The sequence below is a fragment of the Protopterus annectens genome, chromosome 3.part0, assembly GCF_019279795.1.
Source record: "Protopterus annectens isolate FY-2018-M chromosome 3.part0, PAN1.0, whole genome shotgun sequence".
In the NCBI taxonomy this organism is placed as follows: Eukaryota; Metazoa; Chordata; order Ceratodontiformes; family Protopteridae; genus Protopterus; species Protopterus annectens.
The window spans coordinates 835,356,665-835,384,059 of record NC_056731.1 but is presented as its reverse complement, the minus strand read 5'-3'; the positions used below and the strand labels follow the sequence as shown (position 1 = coordinate 835,384,059).

The 27,395-nt window shown below is 37.6% G+C and overlaps 1 protein-coding gene across 2 annotated transcripts in view; it reads right to left on the bottom strand.

Moving 5' to 3' along the window:
* LOC122796581 (glutamate decarboxylase 1-like) overlaps positions 1-27,395 on the bottom strand; it is a 1,347,171-nt gene that overhangs the window by 62,549 nt on the left and 1,257,227 nt on the right. For both annotated transcript variants that reach the window (XM_044065171.1, XM_044065170.1), the window contains exon 13: positions 4,336-4,446. In XM_044065171.1, the coding sequence (XP_043921106.1) occupies positions 4,336-4,446 (111 nt within the window). The remainder of the gene's footprint in view (positions 1-4,335; positions 4,447-27,395) is intronic.

Sequence of the window (27,395 nt, the reverse complement as noted above, 5' to 3'; positions counted from 1 at the left end):
GAACATTTTGACATGTGACTGCCTAGAAAGAGGAGGATCCATTGGCAGATATGCTGAAATGGCCAATAAATGTACCCTGACTGAGGAATAAGAAGGGCCATAGGATAGCAACTCACACAAATTCTGTAAAACCAGAGAACGACTAGCCCTGAATGGGTGCTGGTTATGTTGCTGGTATCAGCTAGAAAACCTTTTCCATCTGCTAATATATGATTTTCTAGTAGCAGGCTTTCTTGCCTCCAGTAGTACCTGCAGTATTTCCTTAGAAAACCGGTGCATAAAAAGAATTAAGACCTTATCATTCAGGCAGTCAAGTGAAGATGATTGATGCTGGGATGTGTCAAACACCCGTGCTCTTGTATGAGTATATCCAGTCTGTGAGGAAGCTTGTGGTAATTGCCCCTGGCTATTTCCAAAAAAAAAAACTATGACTGCATGTGCCAGAAGGGAATCACCACAATGATCTTGGGGGACTCCTTTTGAATATTCAGAAGTAACCTGGATATTAGTGGAAACGGAGGAAAGGCATACATGTCCACTCCTGTCCAAAGAAAAGGAAAGGCATCTATCTTCCAGAGCTTCTTGCATGGAGTCTTGGAACAGAATTTTTCCAGTTGAATGTTCAGGGAGGAGGAAAATAGGTCTAATTGAATTCCCCACAGATGTATCAAATCTTGGAAGACTCCAGGATCTAGTTTCCATTCATGGAGTCTGCCCTGGTCCTGCTCAGTTTGTCTGCCACACAATTTTGCTCTGATAGAATGTATGATGCCTGTAGAGTGAGACTGTGCTGTGATGCTATATCCCAAGCTAATATGGCTAGTCTGCAAAGGGGGGCATGACCTAGATTCTCCTTGCTTATTGATGCACCACATCACTGGGGTGATGTCTGTAAGCATTTGAAGAGGTCCCAGGGACCAAAGATGGTACAAACATTGAGTGCCTTGATCAGAGGAGCATCTCCTTGATATTTATGTGCTTGCACCTGTCCTTGATGTCCCACAATCCCTGCACTTTTATCTCCTGAAACTGACCCCCAATGCTTTGAAGCAGGGAGGGAGAAGGGAGACTGATTTAAGGGTATCTGTTGTCTCCACCAAGTGATTTCTCTTCTGACGAATCCCAGTACTGGCATCTGAAAAAAATGAAGGGTGTTGATGTTGGGACCAAAGAGATTTCAGATATCACTGTATCTTTCTCATGTGGAGTCTTGCCAAGGGTATCATAAGAATCAAAGATGTTATTAGACCCAAAATCCTGTAGTATTCCCTTGCAGTGACTGAAGTCTGAGTGGAACATCTTAAAAAAAGATCTAAATAAATATCTATTTTTTTCCTTCTGGAAGAAAAGCTCTGAACTGAGGTGTCTAGTTGATATTCCAGGAACACAATCTTGTGTGAGGGAGTCAAGAAAGACTTTTGAATGTTCTCTTGGAATCCCAGCTTGTGGAAGAGATCTCTCATAGGCCAAGACAGAGAGATTCCTGACATATTGAAAAAGACTCTTCAGAGATAAGCAATTCATCTAAATACAGAAAAATTTGGAAAACCTATAGCCTGCAATGAACTATAACTGGAGCTAGACACTTTGGGAACAGTCTTGGTGCTGTGAATAGTCCAAAGGTATGGTGGAGAACTGATAATGTGATCCAGATACACAAAACCTAAAGTAACACCTGAAGTCTGGATGAACAGGGATGTGATAATAAACATCTTTTAAGTCTAGTGTTACCAGGAAATATGAAGGCGGAAGGAGTAGTAACAGGTTGTGAAGTGACATAATTTAGTTTAGGAAACAAATATCCAAAGCTGGCCTCCAAGCATTGTCTTTCTTCGGGACTAGTAACATCTTTGAATATAATCCCTTCCTCACTTGGGAAGGAGGAACTGAATCTATCATTCTGTGGGACAGCATGTGAAGAAAAATGGGTGGAAACAAAACAGTAGGCTAAATACTAATGATATACAGTGTTGTCAACAAGTGAATGAAATGATAAGAGAATTTTAGTGAGATGTTATGATAGGCAGCTTTTGAATGACATCATGATTGATGTTGTGAATGAGAGAGAATATTCAGCTAGACCATATTTTAGAGCCAGCATGTGTAATAATACAAATGAGGATAGCTTAAATAGGGCGAGTGTTTTGCATTAAACTACTACAGATACTAGACACACTAATCAAGTAAAGGAAATAATTGCAAAAAATTGGGGCATCCTTGAGTTCATTGAAATTAGAGAAATTATAGGCAGTACAGCTTTATTTTCTTACAATAATTGTTCACATTTAAAAAACAGACTATGCTATATTAACAGTCGTGAAAATTTGTGCATTTAATAGGACAGGGACCTTTGGATCTTCCAATTGTGTAACATGTAAGTATGTATTAAGTTTAGATAATTTTGTGCATTCAAGAACGAATAAGACGTTTTATTTTCGCTGCTTCGCTACTTGCAATACATCCAATATTGTTTATCTGGCTACATGCACCAAGTGTCCATCATTCTATATAGGTAAATGTTCATGTAAATTAAAGGACCATGTTACTGAACACTATTCTGAGATATGTAGGAGAATTAACACGAATGCACTAGCTAAGCATGTGAGGGATATGGGTGATGATCACATTTTTAGATTTAGGATTATGCAGATTATATATGAGAATTGGAGAGGTGGTGATTTGAACAATAATCTTGAAGTTTGTGAATATGACTGGATTTTGCATATGCAATCTGACTTAGAACCAGGTTTGAATGTTAATGTTAGCATTAAACCTATTCTAAAGAGAAAACAGGCTTGTCTTCATTAAACAATATGTTTTTTATGTGCATACATACATTCTATGTAGTCATATTGTTTTAACTTTTATGTTTGTACTTATGATATCTTTTTCTTGTGTGTTTAAAATACTGTAGGGTTGTGTCACGTGATTATTTCACATGGCTTTACAAATTAGTGCTGATGGGGATTTCAGTTTGATACACTGATAAAGGGTTATCATATCCGAAAGCTTTGCTGTTTTCTACACTTCTGTTTTTAATAAATCAGTTCTTTTTGGCATTTCCATAGCCCGTATTTGTTGTTTTTTGCGTTCTTTGCTTTCGGGCTTGGTTTACCTCAGTGTTGGTCTGTTCTTGCTTTTTTTTTTTAAATACTCAAGCTGTCAGTCAATGATGGCTTGTGATAGTCAGCACAGTACTGAGTCAGCTGTGAGCGAAGCAAATGAGTCATTGATGTACAGCTGATATTAACTCATAGCAGTCACTAAGCTACAAGTTTCAGGAATTCCTTTTGAATTCACAGCAGCTGGGCACTTCTAAAGACAGGCAGTTAGGATGCTGCTTATAAGTGTACAAAGTATGTTTCCATTTAGGGAATCAGACAATCAGTGAGACAGGGAAAACAATATTACCTCAAAAATATATGGATTAAGTGTCCACATGGGTATAAGTATTAAATAATAAATATATTCAAATAAGGTCACACACCCTGCCATGCAAGCAAACACACTCACTGGGGACATTCTTGTGGTACCTCTGCCTTTGTATCCATTCTGTCTTCATTTTTAGAGAAAGACTTGCAGATTCTACCGTACCACACAGTGATGCAGAATTTATTGGTACTCTGGGCAAGAAGGCAATAGCACAAACTGATGTACTATACAAGCTGTCTAAAATGTGGATACTTATTCACAACATGTTCAAATACTGCATTATTAAAAATATGCATTTTAAGGCATTCAGTCAGTATCCCAAAGTACAGCTTATAAATCGGATCAATTCTAGAATCATTTTAGTCATCTCAGATGAAGATGTCATAAACAAGTGACACTAGGACACAGCCTTGATGGATTCCACTGGAGACAGGATACTAAGGACAGGTGATCTCCTATTCTCACCAGCTGTGTACAACCATGTAGCCAATTGTTATTATATCTTCACTCACTCTATATCTTTACTGTGAATTGAACTTACTTAAAAGGTACTAAGATTCAGTATTTTTATTTAAATGGGTATACAGTTCTACATTTTAAAAAATACAGAGTGGGACACAATTACAGTCATTAATACTCATTTCTCATTTTAGAACATAAAATGGCTGCAGATTAATAAGAAAAGCTTTATCTGCATATCTGTTGTTAAACAGTCAGAAAACATGCTTCATTTTAAGTACTTAACAAAATCCCTTAAAGTAAAAACTTTATTTTTACATCACAGGATTTGTCTGAGCTAAGGTGTGATGGATCTGCAATGATGATTGGAGAAATTCACTCATAGAAATTAAGTTAAATAATCATAGAAAATGATCACATTATTTTTTTTTCAACAATACTTACTTCAAAAGGCATAACTAGTTCAAAGCTCTCACTTTTTTTCCTCAGCTTGCTGTAGAGGTATTCTGCTAGTTCCATGCATTTGTTCACTTGCCGTTCAAATCCAAGAGTGCCCTGTGATCAGCAAAAGAAATAACTGTTGATATGTGTCAGGGCATAAAATATTCACCAAAACACATCTTTGCAAAGAGTTAAACAGCACTGTATAAGCATTTGAAAAGAACTGCAGCATTTTATTTAAAATCGCTCACAAAAATGCATGTGACAAACGTAAGTGGTAGCTATCACTGCTGTGGATTTAAACTGCTTCATAGTTACACCCTACTTCATTTATGCTGTGCATACATCCCCAAATGTCATGGCAAAATCTGAAAACAATACTGTCTTTTGACAGTGGGTCGTCGTTTTCTTGAATTCCCACTGGATTAGAACATACTCAGGGCAGACAGAAAACATGAAAGACGGAGGAGTTGCAATACTCCATGAAAACACTTTACAGCTCACCCTATCACCTCTAACACTCCCCCCTCCCATATGACAAAACTGAAATCCTCATAACCATTCTCAGACTAAATTAGCACAAATCCTTGTACATAACAGGAGCTTATACCCCACATGGAAAGAATCATAGCATTTAACATCTCCCACAAAAACCTATTATATACTACTATTAGTGACTTCAATATTGACTGCGGTGGTGGTGCTGCGGTAGCGTTGTCGCCTCACAGTTAGACGCTGCCCATTCGATTCTCAGTTAGAGCGTCTTCTGTGTGGCGACATGTGTGAATGGGCTTTCCTTCGTTGAAGGTTGTGCATTAGGCCCGGCAAGCCAGCACGTCAAAATCTACTGCCAATCATTAGCGGACCGGAGTTCCGCTGTGGCGACCCCTAACCGGGAAAAGCCAAAAGAAACATTAGTGACTTCAATATTGACTGTCTGTCCATCTCTCTCTCCACTAACAACCTCACCCCTACGATAAATCTATATCTGATCACCACTCCCACTTGCTTCAACAATAAAAATAACAAGGGTACCACAACAGACTGGATACTCACTTCTGCGCTTTAAGTGACTGTCTCCCTATATTCACAATAAGAAAGCAAACAAAAATCCAGGAGCAACACTACTTTATTGTGAATTGTAACCTCTCAAATTTCAACAAAGACACATTCATTTTATATTTAAAACATGTATTACCGGACTAACTTAAAGCACCTACCACTCAATGACACTGTATCTCACTTCAATAATATATTCCTAACAATTTTAAATGAACTGACCTCCCTTAGAAAAAATGAGTTAAGTCTACTCCTGCCCCTGGCTATCCAGAAGCACAAAACATCTCATAAAGCTTAGAGATGCTGCCTGGAAACTTTGTACCACAAACAAAACTCAGCCACACTACTGTACATTCTAAGAACTTAGAAACAGAGCCAAGTACCATTCCAAATTAGACAAAAATATATATTACATTATCCATTTAAACAAAAGAGGGCAAAATAAAAATGATTAGAACACCAAATGATTCTGGTTTTCCATAATTCATCTCCTGAATCCTGGCCAGTCAACGCAGCCTTCACCTACACTAAAATTTAATAACTCAGTTGATATTGCTAATGAATTTAAGTTAGTCCATCACTCTCACTAAATATAGACCCATTGGCATTTCTTCCCCCCATCATAAATACTTGAGAAGTACATTCAGACCCACCCCCAACACTGTATCACACAAAATGCACTCCTCTCTGCTTCACAGTATGATTTTTACCTCCAACATAATCTCTCTGCCACCCTTCTTATGTGTTAACACACAGAAATGATGGTAAACTTGTATCTGCTCTCTTTCTTGATCTATACAGAGCTTTCAACACTGTCTCCCACCCAATACTGTTATGAAAACTCTCCAGTCCAGTCTAGGCTTTGACAATTCCTCTCTATCCTTGTTTTCTACTAACTTTCTAACAGACTAAAATGGTTCACTTACATCTTGACTTTTCTCCCTGCTGCAGTCGGGGTCCCTCAAGGATCCATACTGGGATGTATCCTGTTCAGCAACTTTGTTAATGACCTTGATCTGGCCAGAAAGAATGCTATCTTAATACGGTATGCAAACAATTCGACTATTAGCTGCTCAGCAAACAACACTGATCCCCTGAAAAGACTGACCCAGGAAAACTTTACTTCTATAGAAAATGGGCTGACTACCTCCCAGGTATTCCTAAACCCTAACAAAACAAAACTAATTCTCTTCACTGCCAAATACCTCTCAGTACAGAAGACATCCTTCACTATTGCCTGTTCCAACAATAACTAAAACTGAATTCTTCACATAAACCAAACTACCAGGAGTTTACATCAACGAAAACCTAAAATTTGGTTTCCATATTCAACATACAGTGAAAAAAAACCAAACACACCAAAAACTAAGCACTCTGTAACACGAAAAAAACAGAAACCAGACAGACTGAAAGCTCCAGGGAACAATAACATTGAATTTTTAGAGTTTATTGTACATGGTATATAGTAGTTAAATTATGAAGTTACTATACATGTGATTCATCAAATGTAGTTTATCTTGCTTCCTGTGTAGAATGTAATGCATGCTATGTAAGTAAAACTAGCAGGAAGTTAAAGGAAAGGGTGTATGAACATGTATTAAATATTAGAAAATATGACGTTAAAAATGCATTAGCTAGACATATTATTGAATTGCCTTCACATTCTTTCATGTTCACCATTCTTGAACAAATTGTGATGGATCAAAGAGGTTTTGTAACAGATGAACATTTGCTTAAATGTGAATTAAAATGGCAGTTAAAACTTAATGCTACAAAAACACCAGGTATTAATGAAACTTGTTCAATCAACTGTTTGCTAAAGCTGAAACATTTGGAAATGTAATGGCTTTAAAAATATTTTTTAAAAATTCTTTAAAAAATGTTTATAAATATATTGATATATGTTAGTATTATATTTTTATGTGATTTTAAGGGTTTTTCAGCTATTTCCTTAAATGTTTTTTAGACAATGTACAGTTGTTGATAGGTTAATTGGATTTTGAAGGGACTTTAAAATGGGATTTGCTTGTTGTTGTTTTTTGTATTCTGAAGTTTCCATTGGAGTGAAATGAAAGCGCTTAATAAATCCAGTTTTCATATATCTTTGGTGTTTTTTTGCTACCTCAGGACTTGGACTACTGAGAAGTTTGTGTTTCACTTGTGAATTTGAATGTGTTGTTTCAAAACCATAACCTGAATAGTTTTGTGAATCCTTTAACCATTTTGAGTACATATAACCTTCCACTCCATCCCATTATTCAATGGTATGAGAAATGTGAACTTGATATTCCTAAAGTGTACAAGTCAAAGAACAAAAAGGTGTCATAACCTTGACACAATGGAAATTAATCTTTTAAAAGAAGTTAAATAAAAATTGAATGAAGTAAGGATAATAAAGCCTGAGAAGGGGGCAGGTTAGTTATAATGAACAACTTAGATTACTCTAGTAAAATTAAAGTGATCTTAAGTAGTAAATCCTATAAAAAAGGAACCATTAATAAAGTAAATGGAGCCTATAGAAAAAATAGGAATGAGCTCCAAGGCCTATTCATTGAAGGCTCTGTCATAAAAGATCAATATAATTACCTTTCTGTACACCACTCTATGATCCCAGATAGGTTTGGTCTCCCCAAACTACATAAAGACATATATCAACCCCGAATGAACAAACGAATCACAGCAGCTAAAGAGTCTCAAGTTAAACGAAAAAATATGATATAAAATACAAACTTCAGACTCTCCACGTTTTTAAAATAAAGTATAGCGATTTATTAAAGACTGAGGTAAGCGCTTTCGCGTATCTCCAGATACGCTTCTTCAGACCATGGTCTGAAGAAGCGTATCTGGAGATACGCGAAAGCGCTTACCTCAGTCTTTAATAAATCGCTATACTTTATTTTAAAAACGTGGAGAGTCTGAAGTTTGTATTTTATAACATATATCAACCCCCAATGCATCCCACTGTAGATGCAAAGAAATCTATTACACACCCCATAGCCAATCATTAGCGGAAATTGTTAGAAATTATTAATGATACCTCCTTTAAAAAGACATACATATTCATTACCATTGACATCAAATTATACACGGTGATTCCACATGATATAGGTGTGGAATGGTTTGGTGAATATTTACATTAGAAAGGAGTAGAACACAATAATGTAAATGTTTTTACATAGTTGATGGAAATGGTATTAAAAAAAATTTATATTTTTTGATAAGGAGATATATTTACAATAAGAAGGTGTGGCAATGGGAGCAGCTTGTGGGGGGTTATATGCAAATATAGTTGTTTTAGAAAGGGAAAAGAAGTATGTTTTTGAGTCTTCATACTTTTCTTACTGTAAAGTGTATAAAGTGCATACCTGCTTTTTTGATTTATTTATTTTATGGGATTGGCCAAAAGAGAAAATTGAATTTGTCTCCTATATTAACATCATTACAGAACTTTTAAAATTTACCCATAACACTGATGACTTGAACATAACTTTTTTGGACATCTGGCTCGTGAAAGACAACCAAAATAGGAGTTTTTTATCAAAAACTTTTAGAAAAGAGACATACTCCAATAGCTTTCTACATTTTTCCAGTGCACATCCATTTAAACAAAAGAGGGCAATAATCAAAGGACAATATGTCCGAGCAGCCCGCACAGTGTGTACTTTAGAGTGATTTTCTGATGAATGCAATAACCTAAAGCATATGTTTTTAGGAAGGGGATATCCTCTTGAATTAATTAACAAGATTATGTTAGAAGTTATTAATAAAAGGGACAGAGGACATTTCGTACCCTTATTAAAAGAAAATGGAAATGAGATAAGTACTCATAATTCAACTGAATGAAACAAATCACAATTTAGATGGAATGATTATAAGAGTTCTTTAATTACCACCTACAACTTGGAACGCTACAAAATCTAGACCATCCTAGAAAAAAAATGGGAAATTCTGAGAAGTGAGAAGACTGTAAGACTACAAGTGGAAGAGCATCCAATTTTTGTTTATAAGAAGGGTAGCAATTTAAAACATTTACTTGAAAGTAAACATAGATCAGAAAGTAGGGATGGGTGTTATGAAAAAATACGAATCATGCAGTTTTTCTATGTATGTATTCGAATGCAACGGTATTTGCATAAACAGTAGGGAGGATTTTATTACAAGGAAAATATAATTGTGTCACCAAAAAAGTAATATAATGTGCTCTTTGCACAAAATGTCAATGATTTTATGTGGGGAAACTGACTGGAAATAAAAAATAAAATGTGCGAGCCTTTATATGCTCTAAAAACTAAAAAGGAAACAAATGCTTTAAGTAGACATTGTATGGAAAAGAAAGATCATTCATTTAAGTTTGTAGTGATTGACAGCATTACACTGAATGAAGGGGGGGGGGGGGCTTGGTCACTATTATTGAAAAACGTGAATTGTACTGGCAGTTATATTTAAACACAGCAAACTGGCCAGGTTTGAATGACCAAGTCTTTATAAGTTCAGTGTTGAAGTTAAAAGCACTAGAAAGGTGAACATCTAGTTTTTGTAGTTCACCTATTTATGTGAATATTACATTCATATTTCAAGTTCAGTATTTATGTTTTATTATACTATGTTGTTGTCTTTAATGTTTTAAGGAGAAGCATAGTGGATGTAAACTTTGATTGGTTAAGATGGGGGGGAGTGACCACTACTTGTGATGATGTTATCAATGATTTACTATTTAAAATGCATGGTTTTGTATTTTTATTGTATGATGAAGTACTTAACCACAAGAAGGAAAGTGCTTATATATTTGTGATTTCAGCAATACATTTTTTGTTCATGCATTTGGTACTTTCTACAGCCTTGGAGTGTTTTGTGTTCAGTCCATTTTTTGTTGAGAGCTGTTCCCATGAGCTTTCAACTAAGCACGATGTACACAGCAAAATCCTGGTTGTTTAGCACTACAAGATGTCATATCACCACCACCACCCTCCAACTGCCTGCTCTACTCAGCACCAGTACTGATAAACATCCACCTAACTCAACTAAACAAACTCCAGTCCTGCTATAACAAGGCTCAGCACCAGCACTGATAAACATCCACCTAACTCAACTAAACAAACTCGAGTGCTGGTATAACAAGCCAGGCTCAGCCCGAGTACTGATAAACATCCGCCTAACTCAACTAAACAAACTCGAGTGCTGCTATAACAAGGCTCAGCACCAGTACTGGTGAACATCCACCTAACTCAACTAAACAAACTCGAGTGCTGCTATAACAAGGCTCAACAAAAGTACTGGTAAATATCCACCTAATTCAACAAAACAAACTCGAGTGCTGCTATAACAAGGCTCAGCTCCAGTACTGATAAACATCAACCTAATTCAACTAAACAAACTCGAGTTCTGCTATAACAATAACAAAGCTGCAAAATTTTTAGCTAACCTACCTACATATATCACATCAATGTTTGTCATCTCAGACACCACACTTCCAGTGGCTTGAACTACCTCACCAACTCACACACTCCCAACTTCCTATTATAAATCCAAATGACTACCCATCTCTAGCCAGCCTTGTACAACCACATAACCCACCCTGAAGCTTGCAATCTTTTGATAAAGACCTACTACATATATCAAAACCTAATAACTCTAGGGACTGCTCTCTCTCTACTCCCATCAAATGCCAAAAACCTGGAACTCCATCGCACTAACAGTTAAGACAGGACCACTCACTAAAGTCATTCAAAGTACAGCTAAACTATCACTTACACAACTCCTGGCTCTGTAAATGTGTCGCACCAGATCAGCACATCAGTCCTATTCAAGCTGTTCCCTGCTCCCCTCCCTCAGTATCATCCTCCTACCTGTACCATACTCAGACTCACCCTGTTCCCCTTTTTGTTCTACTCCTTCACCCTCAACTACCATTGTCTTCTTCTTCTTGGGTCTAGATCTCTCACCACAATAACTCTTGTAGGACATATTGCTTTCTGTTGAAAATAGCAACAATGTGGCTGTCTGTTTACTTTACCAAACTGAAAATGTAGTTCTCTCTCTTTTGAAAAATATTGTTAAAGACTACTGCATATTAGAGAATGGACAAGCTATATATCAGCACCGTGACTGGAAAATGAACATTCTCCAGCAGGGTATTAATGTACAAGTAATGCCCGCAGAAAAATGAGTCTGCCGCTTCATGGCAGCATATCAAGTTGCTGTGGAGCTCGGACTGAAAAAAAACTAACATCCACCATTATTTTATGCTCATGAGCCAACGCTTCTGCTGTTTAGCGTGTAAAAAAAAAATTAAAAGAAAAAGTGCATAGGTTTTTATGTCTGTGTGTGTGTAAGTATATGCATGCAGGTGAGTGAAAATGAGATTGATCGAGCCATTGTTTTACATTCTCTAGGCAGCGCTTTTGCTGTCTAGCGAGTGTAAAAAAATAAAATAAACAGAAAAAAGTGTATATGTGTGCAAGTATGTGTATGAGTATGTTTCCGTTTCTTTCTGTGTGTGCGAGTGAATGTGTGCCTGAAAGCATAAAAGAGAGCGTGTGTGTGTGTGTGTGTGTGTGTGTGTGTGTGTGTGTGTGTGTGTGTGTGTGTGTGTGTGTCTGTGTGAGAGAGAGAAGTGAGTGAAGAGTGAGAGCGAAACCTGGCAGCTGCAGCAGTTAAGAGGTTCTACATTATTTGCTGCTTTTGGTATAATGTGATATGCGACACATTTTAGCGAGTGTGAGAACATTTCTTTTTCCTACTCAGTATTACTGTGGTATTTAGCATATAACTTTGCAGTGAGTCACTTTACAAAAAGCATCATGTACAGCTGTTTACTTTTACGTATGACTTGTATTCAGCGGGCAACACAATGCTATTAGTAACAGTTATCCCAAATGAGCACTGTGGGTTATATAGGTGGATGTCTGCATCTGAGTTTTGGAATTGCATGAAACTTGACACCCAGGGACAGTGACATCTCAGACACTAAGGCAGCATGGTTTGACTGCCCTGGGATGTGGAAGTGGCTATCAAAATATGGAATGAATGTGACAGTATACCATTTTAAACATGAATATTCTGTGATGGGGTGCCAGTGAACCTACTACTCACATGGTATGGACATGTAGGGCTATGCACATCAGTAGGTAAGGGACATTGTTGCTGGGAGTCCACTGATTAGTCCTCTGCCCTACATGGACAACTCTGAGTGGTGCTATATAGACTGGTGCAGTTGCTGCGCCCATAGATATATAACGGGCATTTTGTGACACAGTTTACTGTCAAACTGGGCTTACTGTGACTATCATGCACTTTAGAGTGACACATGGAGGCACGCACGCAGACAGAGAGACAGACACATACACACACACACACACACACACACACACACACACACACACACACACACACACACACACACACACACATCATTCTTAACGTACAGGGGAGTTAACTCCAGGGTTCTCATCCAGCAGTTACAGAGCCTGCAGGTATGTGCTATGCATTTTTTTTCTTTAGGCTGCTAGTGGCACTTCCTGCAACCTCTTAGCCTCAATATATCTGGATAAACATAAAATAAACGAAGACAAAGGCTCAAAATAACAATATATTTTTACATGATCCTGTTAATTGTCAGCTTCCATTTTCTGAAGCAGAGGTATCTGTATGTGTGCCTGCATGAGAGAGATCAATCACTGGCAATAGTAGTAAAGAGGTCTGCATACCTCTCGACCTTTCAGCAAAAGAAATATGGATAAATAAAATAAAGGTAATCAAAAATAGGAGCACATTTTAATGACTGTTCTTATAAAAGTTGGTTAAATAACAGATTTATGTTAGAATTAATTTTCTAAATGAAATGAAAGTCTGAAACTCAAATGTATGTCATCATTTACAGACATCAATCTCTAATAAATGGCAATAAACCAAATGTTTTAGGAGAAAGGAACAAAAAATAAAGTAAATACCTGGACATTTTTTAAAGTGTTATATATTGGATGCAAAATGCTTCCTCCAACACCATTACCATACACTACAGCAAGTTTGAAACATTAACCAGAGGAGCTATTTTACATCAACAATATATATAAAAAATAATATAGTACTTAAAAAAGTAAATAAGTAAATACAACACAACAATATTACAGACAGACATTTCTCTAAGTGCAATAATACCATCCAGAGTGTGTGTTAATGTGTAATTAACACCCTTCCAGGGGTGTTGAGACCCTCTGCCAGCAGCGTCAAGCCTCATAACACCCCTAGGCAGGCATAAATTTTACATTAACACACACCCTGTCAGACATTATTGCTTGATTATTGCCTTTCAAATGTTAGCGCCACTCTGTCTATTACTGTTGCTTGTACAGTGGTGCCTTTCTCCCCAGGCCTGCGCTAAAAATGTGTCCTGTGCACAGTCAGACTTTCGCGGTAAACAAAAGCAATAAATAAAAATAAAATAAATAAGTGTTAATGGTGTTATTTGATATTAACAAGACAATTTCCTATACTACTCAGTTACTTCTGTTCTAGATTTAGATGATGATTTCATTGTTAGACTTTGGAACTATTTACATATTTTTGGTCCTCTTACTCCTGTGTTACAAGGACTGCCCACACTTCACAAAGTCCTATTCATAGATTCATAGGTTCATAGATGGGTACTAGGCTATCTGCCCGAGGGCATTTTTAAGCCTAGCCAGAGTGTGTCGGCTTTAGCCACCCCATTAATTAATTAACTGAACCTCTGTCATGCAGAGCCAATGAAGTGATCCCAGGGGTGTATTTTCTGTTACCCATCCACTCGTCAAGGCTTCTCTTGAAGAGTGTTAGTGAGGGGCTCTGCCTAACGTAGTTAGTAATTTTGTTCCAAAGCATGGGCAGTCTCTGTGACAGGAATCTATCCCTCCAGCATGCTCTACTTATTGTTGTGGCAAGGTTTAGTTCACTAGAGCATGTGGCTCGCAGTGACTTGGATTTCTTTAGGTGGAGCATGTCCATCAATTCTGAGTTGGACATGGCTTTGTAAGTCAGGCAGACATCATCTCTGATATGCCACTGAGTAACAGCTGGAGTTTTTTCAGTCGGGCTGCATAGGACATATGTTTGAGGCCAGTAATCCTCTTGGTGAGGTGCTTTTGTGGTCTTTCCAGCAGTTGGAAGTGTCTTGTGAGGTAGATCCCAAATGGGGCATTGTACTCTATGATGGGTCTGATGAGTGACGAGTAGAGGGAGTATTCTGGAATTTTATGAGGCACTACTTCTCTAAAGCTGTTTTTGTGCAAAGTTTTTCCATACAGATTTGACTGCTTTTCATCTTGCTGGACATTACTAGCCAAAACATAATGTTATATATATAAATGCTAAATACCCTTTTACACTTAATTCCCATAGTTTATGTCATGTATTCTCTCCAACATGATATTTTGTAGCTGGTTTGGTACAATCACTCTATAGTGTCTGAACATTAGACCCTGTAATTCATAAATTTTAAGAGATAACTACAGTGTGGACCTGAACTGGTAATGAAAATGTTTTGTCAAGTAGCTATCCTGTCAATATCATGTATCTTTTCAACAACTGTAGCTCATTTTCATAAGGATGATGGCATTGAATGTACCAGAGTCTGAGTTCAGCTGTGACCCTGGTTTGCCTCCAATGTTTCACTCTAATGTATGTGAAACAGGGACTTTTTCAGAGTTGGAGTGACCTTGAACTGAGTAAAAAGTAAGGGGCTAAAGAGGGCTGCTCTTTTCTTTAGCTTTCATCTGCTGTCATTGTATGAAACTCAAGTGAAGAGTTGTTGTTGTGTCTTTCGGCTTTTCCCAGTTAGGGGTCACCACAGCGGAACTCCAGTCCGCTAATGATTGGCAGTAGATCTTTACATGCCGAGTTGTCGGCCCTGACAAACAACCTTCAATGAAGGTACGCCCATTCACGCATGTCTCCACACAGAAGACGCTCTAGCTGAGAATCAAACAGGACAACGTCTTACTGTGAGGCAACAACACTCCACCAATATTTCCTACTGTGCTGATGAAAAGTTATGAAGGCACCTTAACTGATAAAGGATGAATCTGTAGGCTTTGGTTAAATGAAGTATTCTCAGAGTTCAGCAAGGAGCAAATGGCAATGAACATTTTCAACTCCACTCGGAGACAGCAAGTTGAAATTCTGCACCAAACTGCAAAGTAACTGGCTGCTCTTGAATTTTGACTCCTGCCCTTAAGGTGCTGGCAGCAGTCTTGTCCAGCTGCCCTGCAATATGCATTCAGTGTCCCTGCTTACCAGACTCAAACCTTAACAGAAAAAGGAATGCACATGCAGAGTTCTGTCATCAGAAAATTCTGCTTAAATTCACAGCTGACAAATGTCTATGAATGGCACACAATATCCACGGTACATAAAAGAAGGCAAGATTTTATATATCTTCTCAAAGATCAATCAGCATAGAGGAAAGTGAACTTTTTGTTGAGCTGGTAGAAGCTCACTGAAATTCAGAGCATTATCTGCTCCGTGCTATTGTCACACACACACACACACACACACACACACACACACACACACACACACACACACACACACACACACACACATGAAGAACAATTTAAAGCGCTTAAGACAAACCTGCCTCAGTGAGAATGAGGGATAATGCCCTAACATGGCAGTGAGGGAAACCTATACCAAACAATCAGCTTAGGGTAATGTTAGCTGGATTTTCATTTGTCTGCCACTATGGCTGATAAACAAAAAAGCGTTTTTTGATTTACAGCTTTCAGCTTTTACTTCTTCAGTCTCATAGAAAGAATAAGGAGTGTGTTTGTCTGGCTATACACAATTATTTTCTCAGTCACACTGCTGACAAAGTAATAATTACACTGCAGACAGTGATAAATTTGATGGCAGTTTACAAAATTATAGGTTAGAATGTGGGAACTTCATTCAGAAAAAGTCATGAATCACATATGAAAATGTGAATGACTTATTTATTTATCTTGGACCATATAATAGATGGCATTTGATCCTCCTAAGAAGACTAGATTCTTAACTTATCAACATGTATCTAGATGTTCTTCACATTGAAAATATTTTATTTACTAGGATAACACAAAAAAGACAACCATGTATATATATATATATATATATATATATATATATATATATATATATATATATATATATCACTAAATGCAGACTTCCTTATAACTGTCATCAATTTCATCCCCCTTTTTCCCCCTTTGTACATGGGGCTATGGTGTCACATCAACAGTGACCGTTAGCGTGATCCATTGTTCACACAACCGGGTGGGTAGCACTGCTGTAGACATCCTTATAGTGTCAATGTTTTCTTGTGATTTTCACAGAGGTAGACAAAGCCTCTTTATAGCCAAGCAAACTACAGAAGTGATAAATGCTACTCATTCTTTCATTTTCTGCTAATTCAGGATCACAGGGGAGACACAGCCTATTTCAGCACTCAAAGCACTTCATGGGTACAATGCAGACAAAGAAAAATCAAGCACAAGATGCCAGTCTACTGCAGGACACACTCTGATGCACACACACACACACACACACACACACACACACACACACACACACACACACACACACACACACACACACACACACACACACACACACACATTTATGGGCAGTATGAAGAATCACATATTCACATGTAGTATGTTTTGGAATGTTGGATGAAACCAGGGCATCCAATGACAGCCCAGTGGACATAGGGAAGGCATGCGCAGTCCGCACAGAAGGCTCCCCACTAGAGAATCAAACTGGATAATAAAGTACTGTGCAACAGAAATGATAATGTTTGTTTCACTGTAGCACCTGCTAGTTTGGGTGTCTTCTCTCTGGATGTCGCAAGTCCTCTCTTTGTTTATGTGGGCTTTCACCTGTTGCTTGAATTTCCTCCCACTTCCCAAAGACATGCTGCAGGAAAGCAAGCAATCATCTATCTTAAATAAAACAAATTTAAAACAAAACGAATAAGCAATGTAATCAGCACAAAAATCTATCTCATTCTAATCATGTTCAGCTGTTCCAAGGTATCACACATGCATTTACCATTTTAATTACTATTTAAATCTTGCATATAGCATATATATCACAAAATCCATCACCTCCCAAAAATAATTCTTTTTATATATTTTTTATTCTTAAACAGCCAAAAACAGGCTAACAAAAATGTTCTCTGTAACAAAACAACTACTAGTTTGAATCTGAAAAAGTAGTTCTTGTTTCCATTCTATCATGTTATAGTATCTTATTTTTTATTTAACTAATTAAGTGGGCAGATCCAGGAGTACTTTCAGCTAAGAACTGCACTTTTTGAAACAATAAAAAATTATGCAATGGCAATCTAATTTTTTAGCATTCCTGCATATGTGTTGTAGTATGTGGTACTTAGTAAAACCAGACTCTGAGCAGTAAGTACATCATATTCAAAAGGAAATGTTTGTTCCTACTCTATAACATGTATTATAGCCAACATTACTGCATGGTACAAAGCAGCATTCAGAATGACAAATATTAGTGTTACTTTATACTTGAGCATCGACATCAATATTGGTATCAATCCTTTTTTCCATTTTGCACATGGGATTGGAGTGTCACATCGCACACACACACACACACACACACACACACACACACACACACACACACACACACACACGCACACGCACACGCACACTTACAGCCAATTTAAAGAGTGTAATCCACCTACTGTATTTCTTTGGAATGTGGGAGGAAACTGGAGCAGCTGCAGAAAACCCATATCAACTCAGGGAGGACATGCAGACGCCGCACAGAAGGCAACCCAGCCAAGATCTGAACTGAAGAACCTCTTACACTTAAGCTTCATCAAACACTACTTTATTTCATTTTATGGTTTCTTGCAATTTAATTACAAAAAAATCAGATGGAAAATAAAATCACTTTTAAGAGGTCAGTATGACACAATGTTTACAAATTTCTTCTGAGTTCTTGCATCATTGCTAGCATTTGTCCTTATTTTTATTCTAAATGTTAATTGTATTTGTGTATACCTGAAACAAACAATAGCTCCATGCTTTTATTTCTACACAGTGCTTCATTTTAGTCCAGCTGTTTGCTCATGACAGATTACAATTCAAAATTTACATAAAATAACTTTGTCAGGACTTATTTTAAATTCTTTTGTAAGGATGGCATTGTTTAGAGATTGTTTATATCACTTGAGAAACTGTGACTTTTATACTGCAACAAGAAATGTCACTTAATATGTAGACTACCACAGGAAATGAGAACTGCTCAAAATCAGTATCCATATAATTGCACTTTTACTTAAATCAAAGTTAAGTCACAGAAGCATTGGAAATGCCATTTTCAGTTACACTTGTGCAGGCCTTATTCCTACGACTGATCTAATGAAGGAATCAATAAACAAATTCTTATATGGAAGGGAGCTGAATATGCACCTATTTATAAATACAATTACTTTACATGTTCTTTATTTCATTGCATTTTTGAAAATACTACATTAAATAGAGTTCTCATAAAGGCTACTTCACAGATACACTAGTCAACATAAACTGCAAACACAAAACATTCATAAACAAAGGTGTTCATCAGAAGGTAGGAAAGACTTAAGACTCAAGTGCAATATATGCAAAGCACCTTTTCTGAGTAGCCACAACTATAAATTAACTTTGGAGCAGAGTAAGTAGTATTTAAGAAATGCACTCTACTGCAACAGAAAAATAATTAAATTCTAAAGCTATTTAATTAAAGATAATTGTGAAACCAGAAAATGCATTAGGCAGATGAACTGCCTTCCTTCCAAGTCCATTCAACTAAAAATTCTATTAGTGTGTTAGCCGCAGCATACAGACTTAGTGCATAACAGCTTCTATATCAAAATACATTACTAAGACTTTAGTTTATCTAAGAATGCTGCCTTTAAAAAGAGATATGAATTAGTGCATTTACTTACGCAGAAAATCACTGATAAGTTAAGCTTACTGTGCATATTCTGAGCCTGTACTATAAATTACTTTGCCAAGTCAGGGATCGAGAACAGCCCCCGAAGTGTACACAATGTAGGAGAAACAAAGAGGATTGACAATGTCATCCAATTTGATTGCAACAAATTAGGCATTCTAGCATCAGGAATAACTGACAAATCACTGTAGCCAGTGTCTATACAAAAATGCTTTCTAGCAACTAAATTAACAACAAACAGCAATATAGAAACATCTGTTTAAAAAAAAACTCAAGTCTTTCAAGGGTACATTATTATGGACGTTTACCTTTCAGTACTTCCCCTACTCTATTCAAATGTTATTTGGATGAATGGATGGCTAACTGAATTCACCCTGGTTTAGCACCCACAGCCGGCCTTAGGCATAGGCCAGCTAGGCGGCCACCTAGGACACCGCTCTAGCAGGGGTGCTTTTCTAGTAAACTGGATTGTGTAAACAGACCAGGATGGGGACTTCAGGTGGTGTGTGTGTGGGGGGGGGGGGTGCTGTGGAGCCCTTTTGCCTACAGCACCACTTGACCTAAGGCAGACCCTGTTAGCACCCCTGCTCCTTAAGGACAGAGGAAATGTGTAAATGTCCCAACATATTTGATCAGCCTGTGTCTGGGTTATTCGTATTTAAAATATAAGGGCTACAAACTTCCATGGGAATGTAATGACAGATTTCTTAAAGATCATGTCTAAAGGTATGAAACAACCTTTTCTCTCCACACAAAAAAGTGTTTGCATGCATCTTTATGCATATGAACACTTTTCTTTGTGAAAACAAAAGCTTGTTTTGCAACCTCTAAAAAAATACATAGTTTTAGAGATTTCTACTGAACATGGAAGACTAAACCTACAGACCCATGTTAACAATATTAATATTAAGTCTGTTAAATTAACAGTTTAGCAAAAAATTAACAGTTTGGCAAAAAATTTATTTTAACAGTTTGACAATTACATAACTAATACACAATTACTTATCTAGACTAATCCAGGATAATTAGAGCTGGAACCCAAAGTAAAATAAGCTCCTCCTGATTGCTTATTAATATTAATATCATAAACATGGCTGTGTTCATTTCTTCTCATTTGGAAGACATCTTTAAAATTATGTATTTTTTTAAAGACTACAAAACAAAGATTAACTTTGAAGCAAAAAAGTTACATGCAAACATTTTTTGTGAGAAATGAAGTTTTTCTGAAACACATTATAATGTCAATGTCAGTGACTTTCTTTTGGAAGACCATGCTCTCCTGTTCTCATACATCCGTATTTCTAGCTTACAGGCATTCATGCACCAGGAATCTGCTAATTCCAACAGCACAGCACTGTAATGTGTTCTCTGTTAATACATACTGTAGTTCCTACTTGACATATATTTTGTGCAAAGGCAGACTAATAAACAGATTTTACCCATTCAATTAAAATCTGATATTTCAGCTTCATAGGCATATACTAGGCTAACAACCACTGGGGCCTTTAAAAGTCTAGCTATGCATCCCAATGTATTCCACAGATTTTTTTAAGCCTTAGAGGTTATTTTAAGGGGTATATGTAAGGTAGGGTATAACTTACAGACTGCCTCCTTCCACTAGAGGCATAGGTGCTAGACCCATCTACTGGTCCAGGTTACTCTTGAGAAGGGTTAGGTAGGAACTCTGCTTCATATGGATGGGAAGCCTGTTCCAGAAGACAGGAATTCTATATGGCACATACCTGTCCCTCCAAAATGTCCTACTTATGTCTCAAGCAGGGTTCAGGTCTGCAGATCAGGTAGTTCTGATGCTGTTAGTTTTGCAGATGTGTAAAAGGTCCATCAGAACAAAATCCAATGATTCCTTGTATGCCAGGCACAGATCACCTCTCAGCAGTCTGTAGGAAAATGAGTCTAAAGATAAGTGCTTTGAGAAGATCTGCACAAGACATGTTGTTTACACCCTGTGTTTTTCAGGAACCTCTGTAGGTGATCTAGTCTCTGCATGTGCCTGGTGAGGTACATATCAAAGGGGGTGTTGTACCCAATGATGGTTTGGATGAGGGCTGAATACAGAGAAACACTGACCTCCTTGGACTTGGTTGTCATGCCTTTGCTTGTAAGTTGAGCAGCATAGAATGATTTCCTTACTACTTTAGACACATGTTGGCCAAAATCCAGGTTACTGTCCACATACATCTACAAATATCTGACTACTGGGTCCACTCTTAGGAGGTGTGTTATCAGTCAGGTAGATTACCAGTGTGGCTGACTTCCCAAAGGGTAGTATTCATCATGTCTTGGCATTGGCTTTAAAAAGAAATACTAAGAAGACAATTTTTCAAATAGCCAGCAAATGACAGCACCACAGTCCACAATCTCAAAACAGGTCAACAACTTTTTGCTGTGAACGTGTCCAGTCACACACTGGCTCTTGGCAAATTATTAATTATTTCTAGAAGTCTTACATATTTGCTCCAGTAAGCCAATTGACAGACTACAGTTTTGTGGAGAATAAGCTGAATATTTAAAAAAGGCTTACAGGGAAAAAAACACTTATTTGTAAAAGGACAAGCCATTCTGCATCGAGCTACGTCAGGAATTTTATCCCACCCCTTTACTTTCATTCACTACATTAATTGTTGAACACCCACACAGAAAAATGAAAAGCCAAACAAAACATTAAATGACTGCTGGCACAGAAATAGAAACTTTGTTGTCTCTGATTCTCTATCTAAAAGATTGACGAATGAGTTGGAGATTGGGGAGGTACATACAATTATACAATTAGTTGAAACCAGATCCAGTTTACATTAAGCGAAAGACAAGGAAGCCTGGTTCTTGCACAGTAGGGACAGCAAGGAAAAGAACACAGGCAATGGTACCGCAATGAATATGAGAAAGAAATCAACTACATCTAGCCCTCTTAACCAAGTGGATACAAAATAAAATTTGATAGCTATAATGACAACTTTCACCAGAGTTAACACTCAGATCTATAAATGAAAAAAGAAAGAAGCCAATTATAGTTGTAACTAAAGCATTAATAGTAGTCAACTTAAACCATAGTGACGATAGTGTATGCAGGTATTAATGCCACTGCACGAGGGATGTTGACATGGATTGAACAGAAGCATTCCCTTCTGCATAGGTCAAAAAATGTGAAACTTCTCTCTGACCTGCCATGACCTTCATTCACTGTTTCATGGCTGACAATATACTATACTGACACCTAGTGTGACCCACGCATGTAGGTAAATTGTAACAATTCCAGATATGCATCTGAGAATGAAGGAAGAGAAAAGCAATGATACGTATTGATTAATCCAGCCAGTAGAATCCTGTGTACTAGCGAATTCAAAAGCCAATAGTTGTTGTTGTCTTTCGGCTTTTCCCGGTCAGGGGTCGCCACAGTGGAACTCTGGTCCACTAATGATTGACAGTAGATTTTCACGAACGCTGAGGTGGCAGCTCGATGTTCAACCTTCAACGAAGGCATGCCCATTTACGCATGTCTTTCGAATGCCCACCCAACTGCGGGGAGGACATGCAGACTCCACACAGAAGGCACTCCCCGCACTCCAGCCGAGAATCGAACGGGAGAACCTCTTGCTGTGAGGCAACAACGCTACCGCTGCACCACCGCAGAAGTTTTATAAGCTTGATGAGAGGAGGAATAAGACATAAAATCTCGGTATAACAAAAGTTGTTTATATCACCCTTGGAAGAAGAAATGAAGTACTAAAGACAAAATGGATGCACAAGTGAATTACTTTTTAGTCTGTCAGTTCTTTCAAAATGGGAACCCGGGAAACTGGCACACTGCATCTGGTATGCACTTGTGAATGTGAAGAAGTATACCAGAGAAGGAGCTTAACAAACAAACACAAACCATGCTATTTGAAACAGGTTATACTAAATGAGCTCTGCAGATCAACAAGTTATGCAAAAGGTTGCACAATTACTTTCCAGCATTTCCATAATCAAATAAGAGTATTTACCAAACATATCAAAATGGGACACAGAGTCACTTTTGCTACAACGGCATAGTATTTACAATAAACATGTGGTAATAAAATATGTGGGCAGCACAGAGTTACTTTTCCCACAACATGATGTATTTACAATAAATACATAGCAACAGTGTAGGCAGCCAGTACAGTATTGTCATGGATAGTAATGTCACCACACAACAAGAGGTACTCTGGTCCAGTTCTCGGTTGGGGTGCCTTCTGTGTACAGTCTGCATTTCTTTCCTGTGTTTGTGTATTTTTTCCAGGTACCCTGGTTTCCTCCCACATTCCAAAGATATGCAGAAAAATTTACTGCAGATTTCTAATTTGTCCATAGGTGTTTATGCATCCATATATGATATGGAAAAAAAGCCACACTTGCCCAAACTTACACGAAACACACACCAAAGTAAGTAAAAACCACTTAGATGGGGGGCTATGTGCCACCCCACCAACTATATATACCAACTCTGGGATCGCACTATAGTCAAAAAAAAGCATGTTGGGTAAGTGTTTACTTACCTGGGAAAAATTTGCCATTCGGTATTTCAGCTTTCGCTATTTTCATCTTGCGGAAATGAAGCTTGGGTATATGAGGTTCGATATTTAGAAGTAGATCCACGGATACACATCCAATCATCCAGGATCCGTTTGAAGGATGATAATGTGTCATATCACTTAACCTGAAAGAGATGTTTTTTCTAGACAGACAGACAGAGAGAGGGGGGAGGCACTGCTCATTGTATCTATTCTGTTTACCAGCTGGTCAAGATTTAGATTCCTGATTCCAGTCTTTGTGGAGCTACTTGTGGAGATACAAAAGATCAGATCACCCTCAGGCATATATAAGATACAAAATAAAATTATATAGTTTCTAGCCTCTCTGTTGGTAGTTCAGGGTCTTTAAGCTCATAATCATAGTTTGGTACATTGCTGGGGGAGGGCCTGTTGTACTTGGCATTTTGGTCTAATTAATGCTGATTATAAGAGGATGATTACTTTTTTTAGATCTGTATGATATATGATTGGCTATCAGTTGTGCTACATAGAAGGATTTTCAGACCACAGTTGCTACATGATGACTGAAGGAGAGGGAACTGTTAACCCAGGTTCCAAGATCCCCGTTTACATTTTTGCTTAGTAGTGGGGTACTGTCTATACTATGTGTTGATGGTAGAGTTTTTGGACAAGTGCACTGATACTCTACTTTTTCATTTTTAATTTGAGTCAACTTTCTGTAGGTTAAGTCCTTTCTGAAGAATACAGGCACCAGAGAGAATCTTGACAGTAACACCCTGTTTGCAATCATTTGCAAACTTAGTTAAATGGAAGCCCTCATCATCTTTCTGGAGATCAGAAACATTAATGCTGAAAAGGAGGGATCTCAGCACAGTGCCTCGGGGAATCTATTTATTATCTTTATGCTCTCAGATGAAGCACCTGACCCACAATCTACACAGGTTCTATCTTTTGGTCAATGCAATATCCATCTTATCATGTAGGGATCTATTCTTGGAGCATTTAGGTTTCTTACTATGACTTCATATGTCTGGAAGAATATACACTGTGAACAGCATGAGCACTGGCTACATCCTAAGTGGTCCTTTTAAAATAGGTAACTATATTTAATAGGCAAAATCTTCCTTTGATGAAGTCAGACTGTTGAGATTTAGGCCTAATAAGATTTTTTGATGCTACAATTGATGAGATCAATTATAATATGTTCCACAGCTTTACAACTCAGGTTCATCAGGCTGATGGATCCATAACGATTGAAGTCCATGGTGGGGGGGGGGGCATCACCACCACAGTGCACCATAATTCAGAAGCAAATCCTGTTGCTAAACTTAGGTTAAAGAGCCTGCAAAAAGATTTCACACTGGCATGTTTAGCACATTTATTAAACATCCAGGTATACTGACAGGTTCATTTGAATAGCACCTTCAGAACACATTCATTAGTGACAACAGGGGAGATAAGGGATTCTTGGATAAATGAAGTTTGGATAAATTACATCATGCACTCTTTCTCATAAACTTTTCATCAAACTCCCGCCACATATAATTGCAGGGGTACCTCTCAATCTCAACCCACCCTACTAATTCCACAAAGTAAACTTTCATTGCACTTATCATTCATTCTCCATGCTAGCATCTATGGTACTCCATTCCTTTCTCAATCTGAGATGTCCAAAAGTACTTGGATTTCAGACAACAGCTCGAGAAACACCTCTTCAACCAAGCAAAGTGTAGCTGCATTCATTCATTCAGGTCACATTATATGACCCCTGCGATTCTCTCACATACCCTTTTAGAACTGTTTCATCCTTCCTTATCTCACCTTGTCACCCCCTTACTTACTGCCCCTTATTCGTCCTACTTCTCTTTAAATCTCACACTTTTCCTGTCTACTCCTCTTACCGCTGCATGCCCTGCTCACCTTTTCTTTGTCTTCACCCCGTGGTATCCTTTCTTGCAACTATTCTCACTTGCCACTTCTAATGTCTTCATACTTCTCTGTATATTGATGTCCTGCTATCCCTGTAGTATAACCCATCCCAGTCATTATGGCTACATATTATCTGTAAAGCACTGCTAAGCATAATTCCATTTTTCTATCCATGTCTTGGCATTGTTAACTGCTTTTTTAACTAAATGTTGTAGTATATTATTTCATCTGTACATAACGTATATTGATGCATATATGCAAAAAAATATATATACATATATACACACACACACACACACACACACACACACACACACACACACATTTTTTTTAGTGTATTTGTAAGTGTATTTGTAATGAGATGTGTTCATATCTTTTGTGATCCTATTCATCCAGGCTGTGTTTGCAAATGGTCCATTGAGATCAGTGCACTACCCTGGTTAACAAATATAAATAAATATAAATAAATAAATGTTTCCTGGGTAAAATTTACACTGAATTTGTTGTGTTGTGTACGAGACTGCCAACTCAATGCATTTATCTAATTGAGCATAGAACTTTACTGTGTAGATTAGTACTAAATTGGTGTTAGAGCTGCTACTGAAATATGTGGATTTTGAGATCTTGCAAATAGAAATGTATAAGGTCTGCCCATCTGAAAACCTTAAATTGAAAGATATGGGCTTTAGGGTCTATGGATATTTTGAAAATGGATGTCACAAGTGTATAGACTGGTTTAACTGCAAAAGAGCCTAGGGGAACAGTATATGTAGAGGTTATACATTTGAGGAACAGATCTAGAATGGTGTGTCCTATAGTAGGTTTATTATCTCTGTTCCAGTGAGTTTTTATTGAATACTTCCAAGAATGTCAGGCCATACCTTACATTTGAAGTATAGGTACTCTAGTTAATTTAGGGCTAGCTGAAGTCTCTCTAAATAATGGAATTTCTGTTAATATGGAGTTCTTATGAGTACTTTTAAGAATTTAAAGTAACCATCAGAGAACATAGAGGGTGCGCTGTAGCAGACTATGACATGGTAGTCTGTCTTGTTTGCTATGATCTGGAGTTATACAAGTTCTAATTATGGCTCTCTGGGAATCTGCCCGGAAGTGATATGACAAATATGGAGATGCAGCCACAGATTCCATTATGCCTGAAAGCATGTTAGGTGCAAGACCCAGGTATGCAGGGAGAGCTTTCTTTACATTTAAACAGAGTCTTAACAAGTACACAAAGATGGGTGCATCTCAGATGCAGGAAGGATAGTATATTGGGCACTGTGTTGCTGAGAGTTTTGCTATTGAGAAAAGCCACCTTAATACGGTCCATTTTTTTAGTTTGATGTGTCTGCTATGTTGGAATTTTCATTAAATGGACTCTTCCTAAAACAGGCACTGTGGGGGCAGCAAAGGCTTTGTCCAGTATGCAGAAGCCTTGGGATAAGAGGTACAGGCCACTCTTTGTGAAGCAAGTCAGACTATAAATTATCTCATTTGATGCAGACAAATACTGTACCTTCTAGAAGGATGCCAACAATTCAGCCAACTGTTGATGCCAAT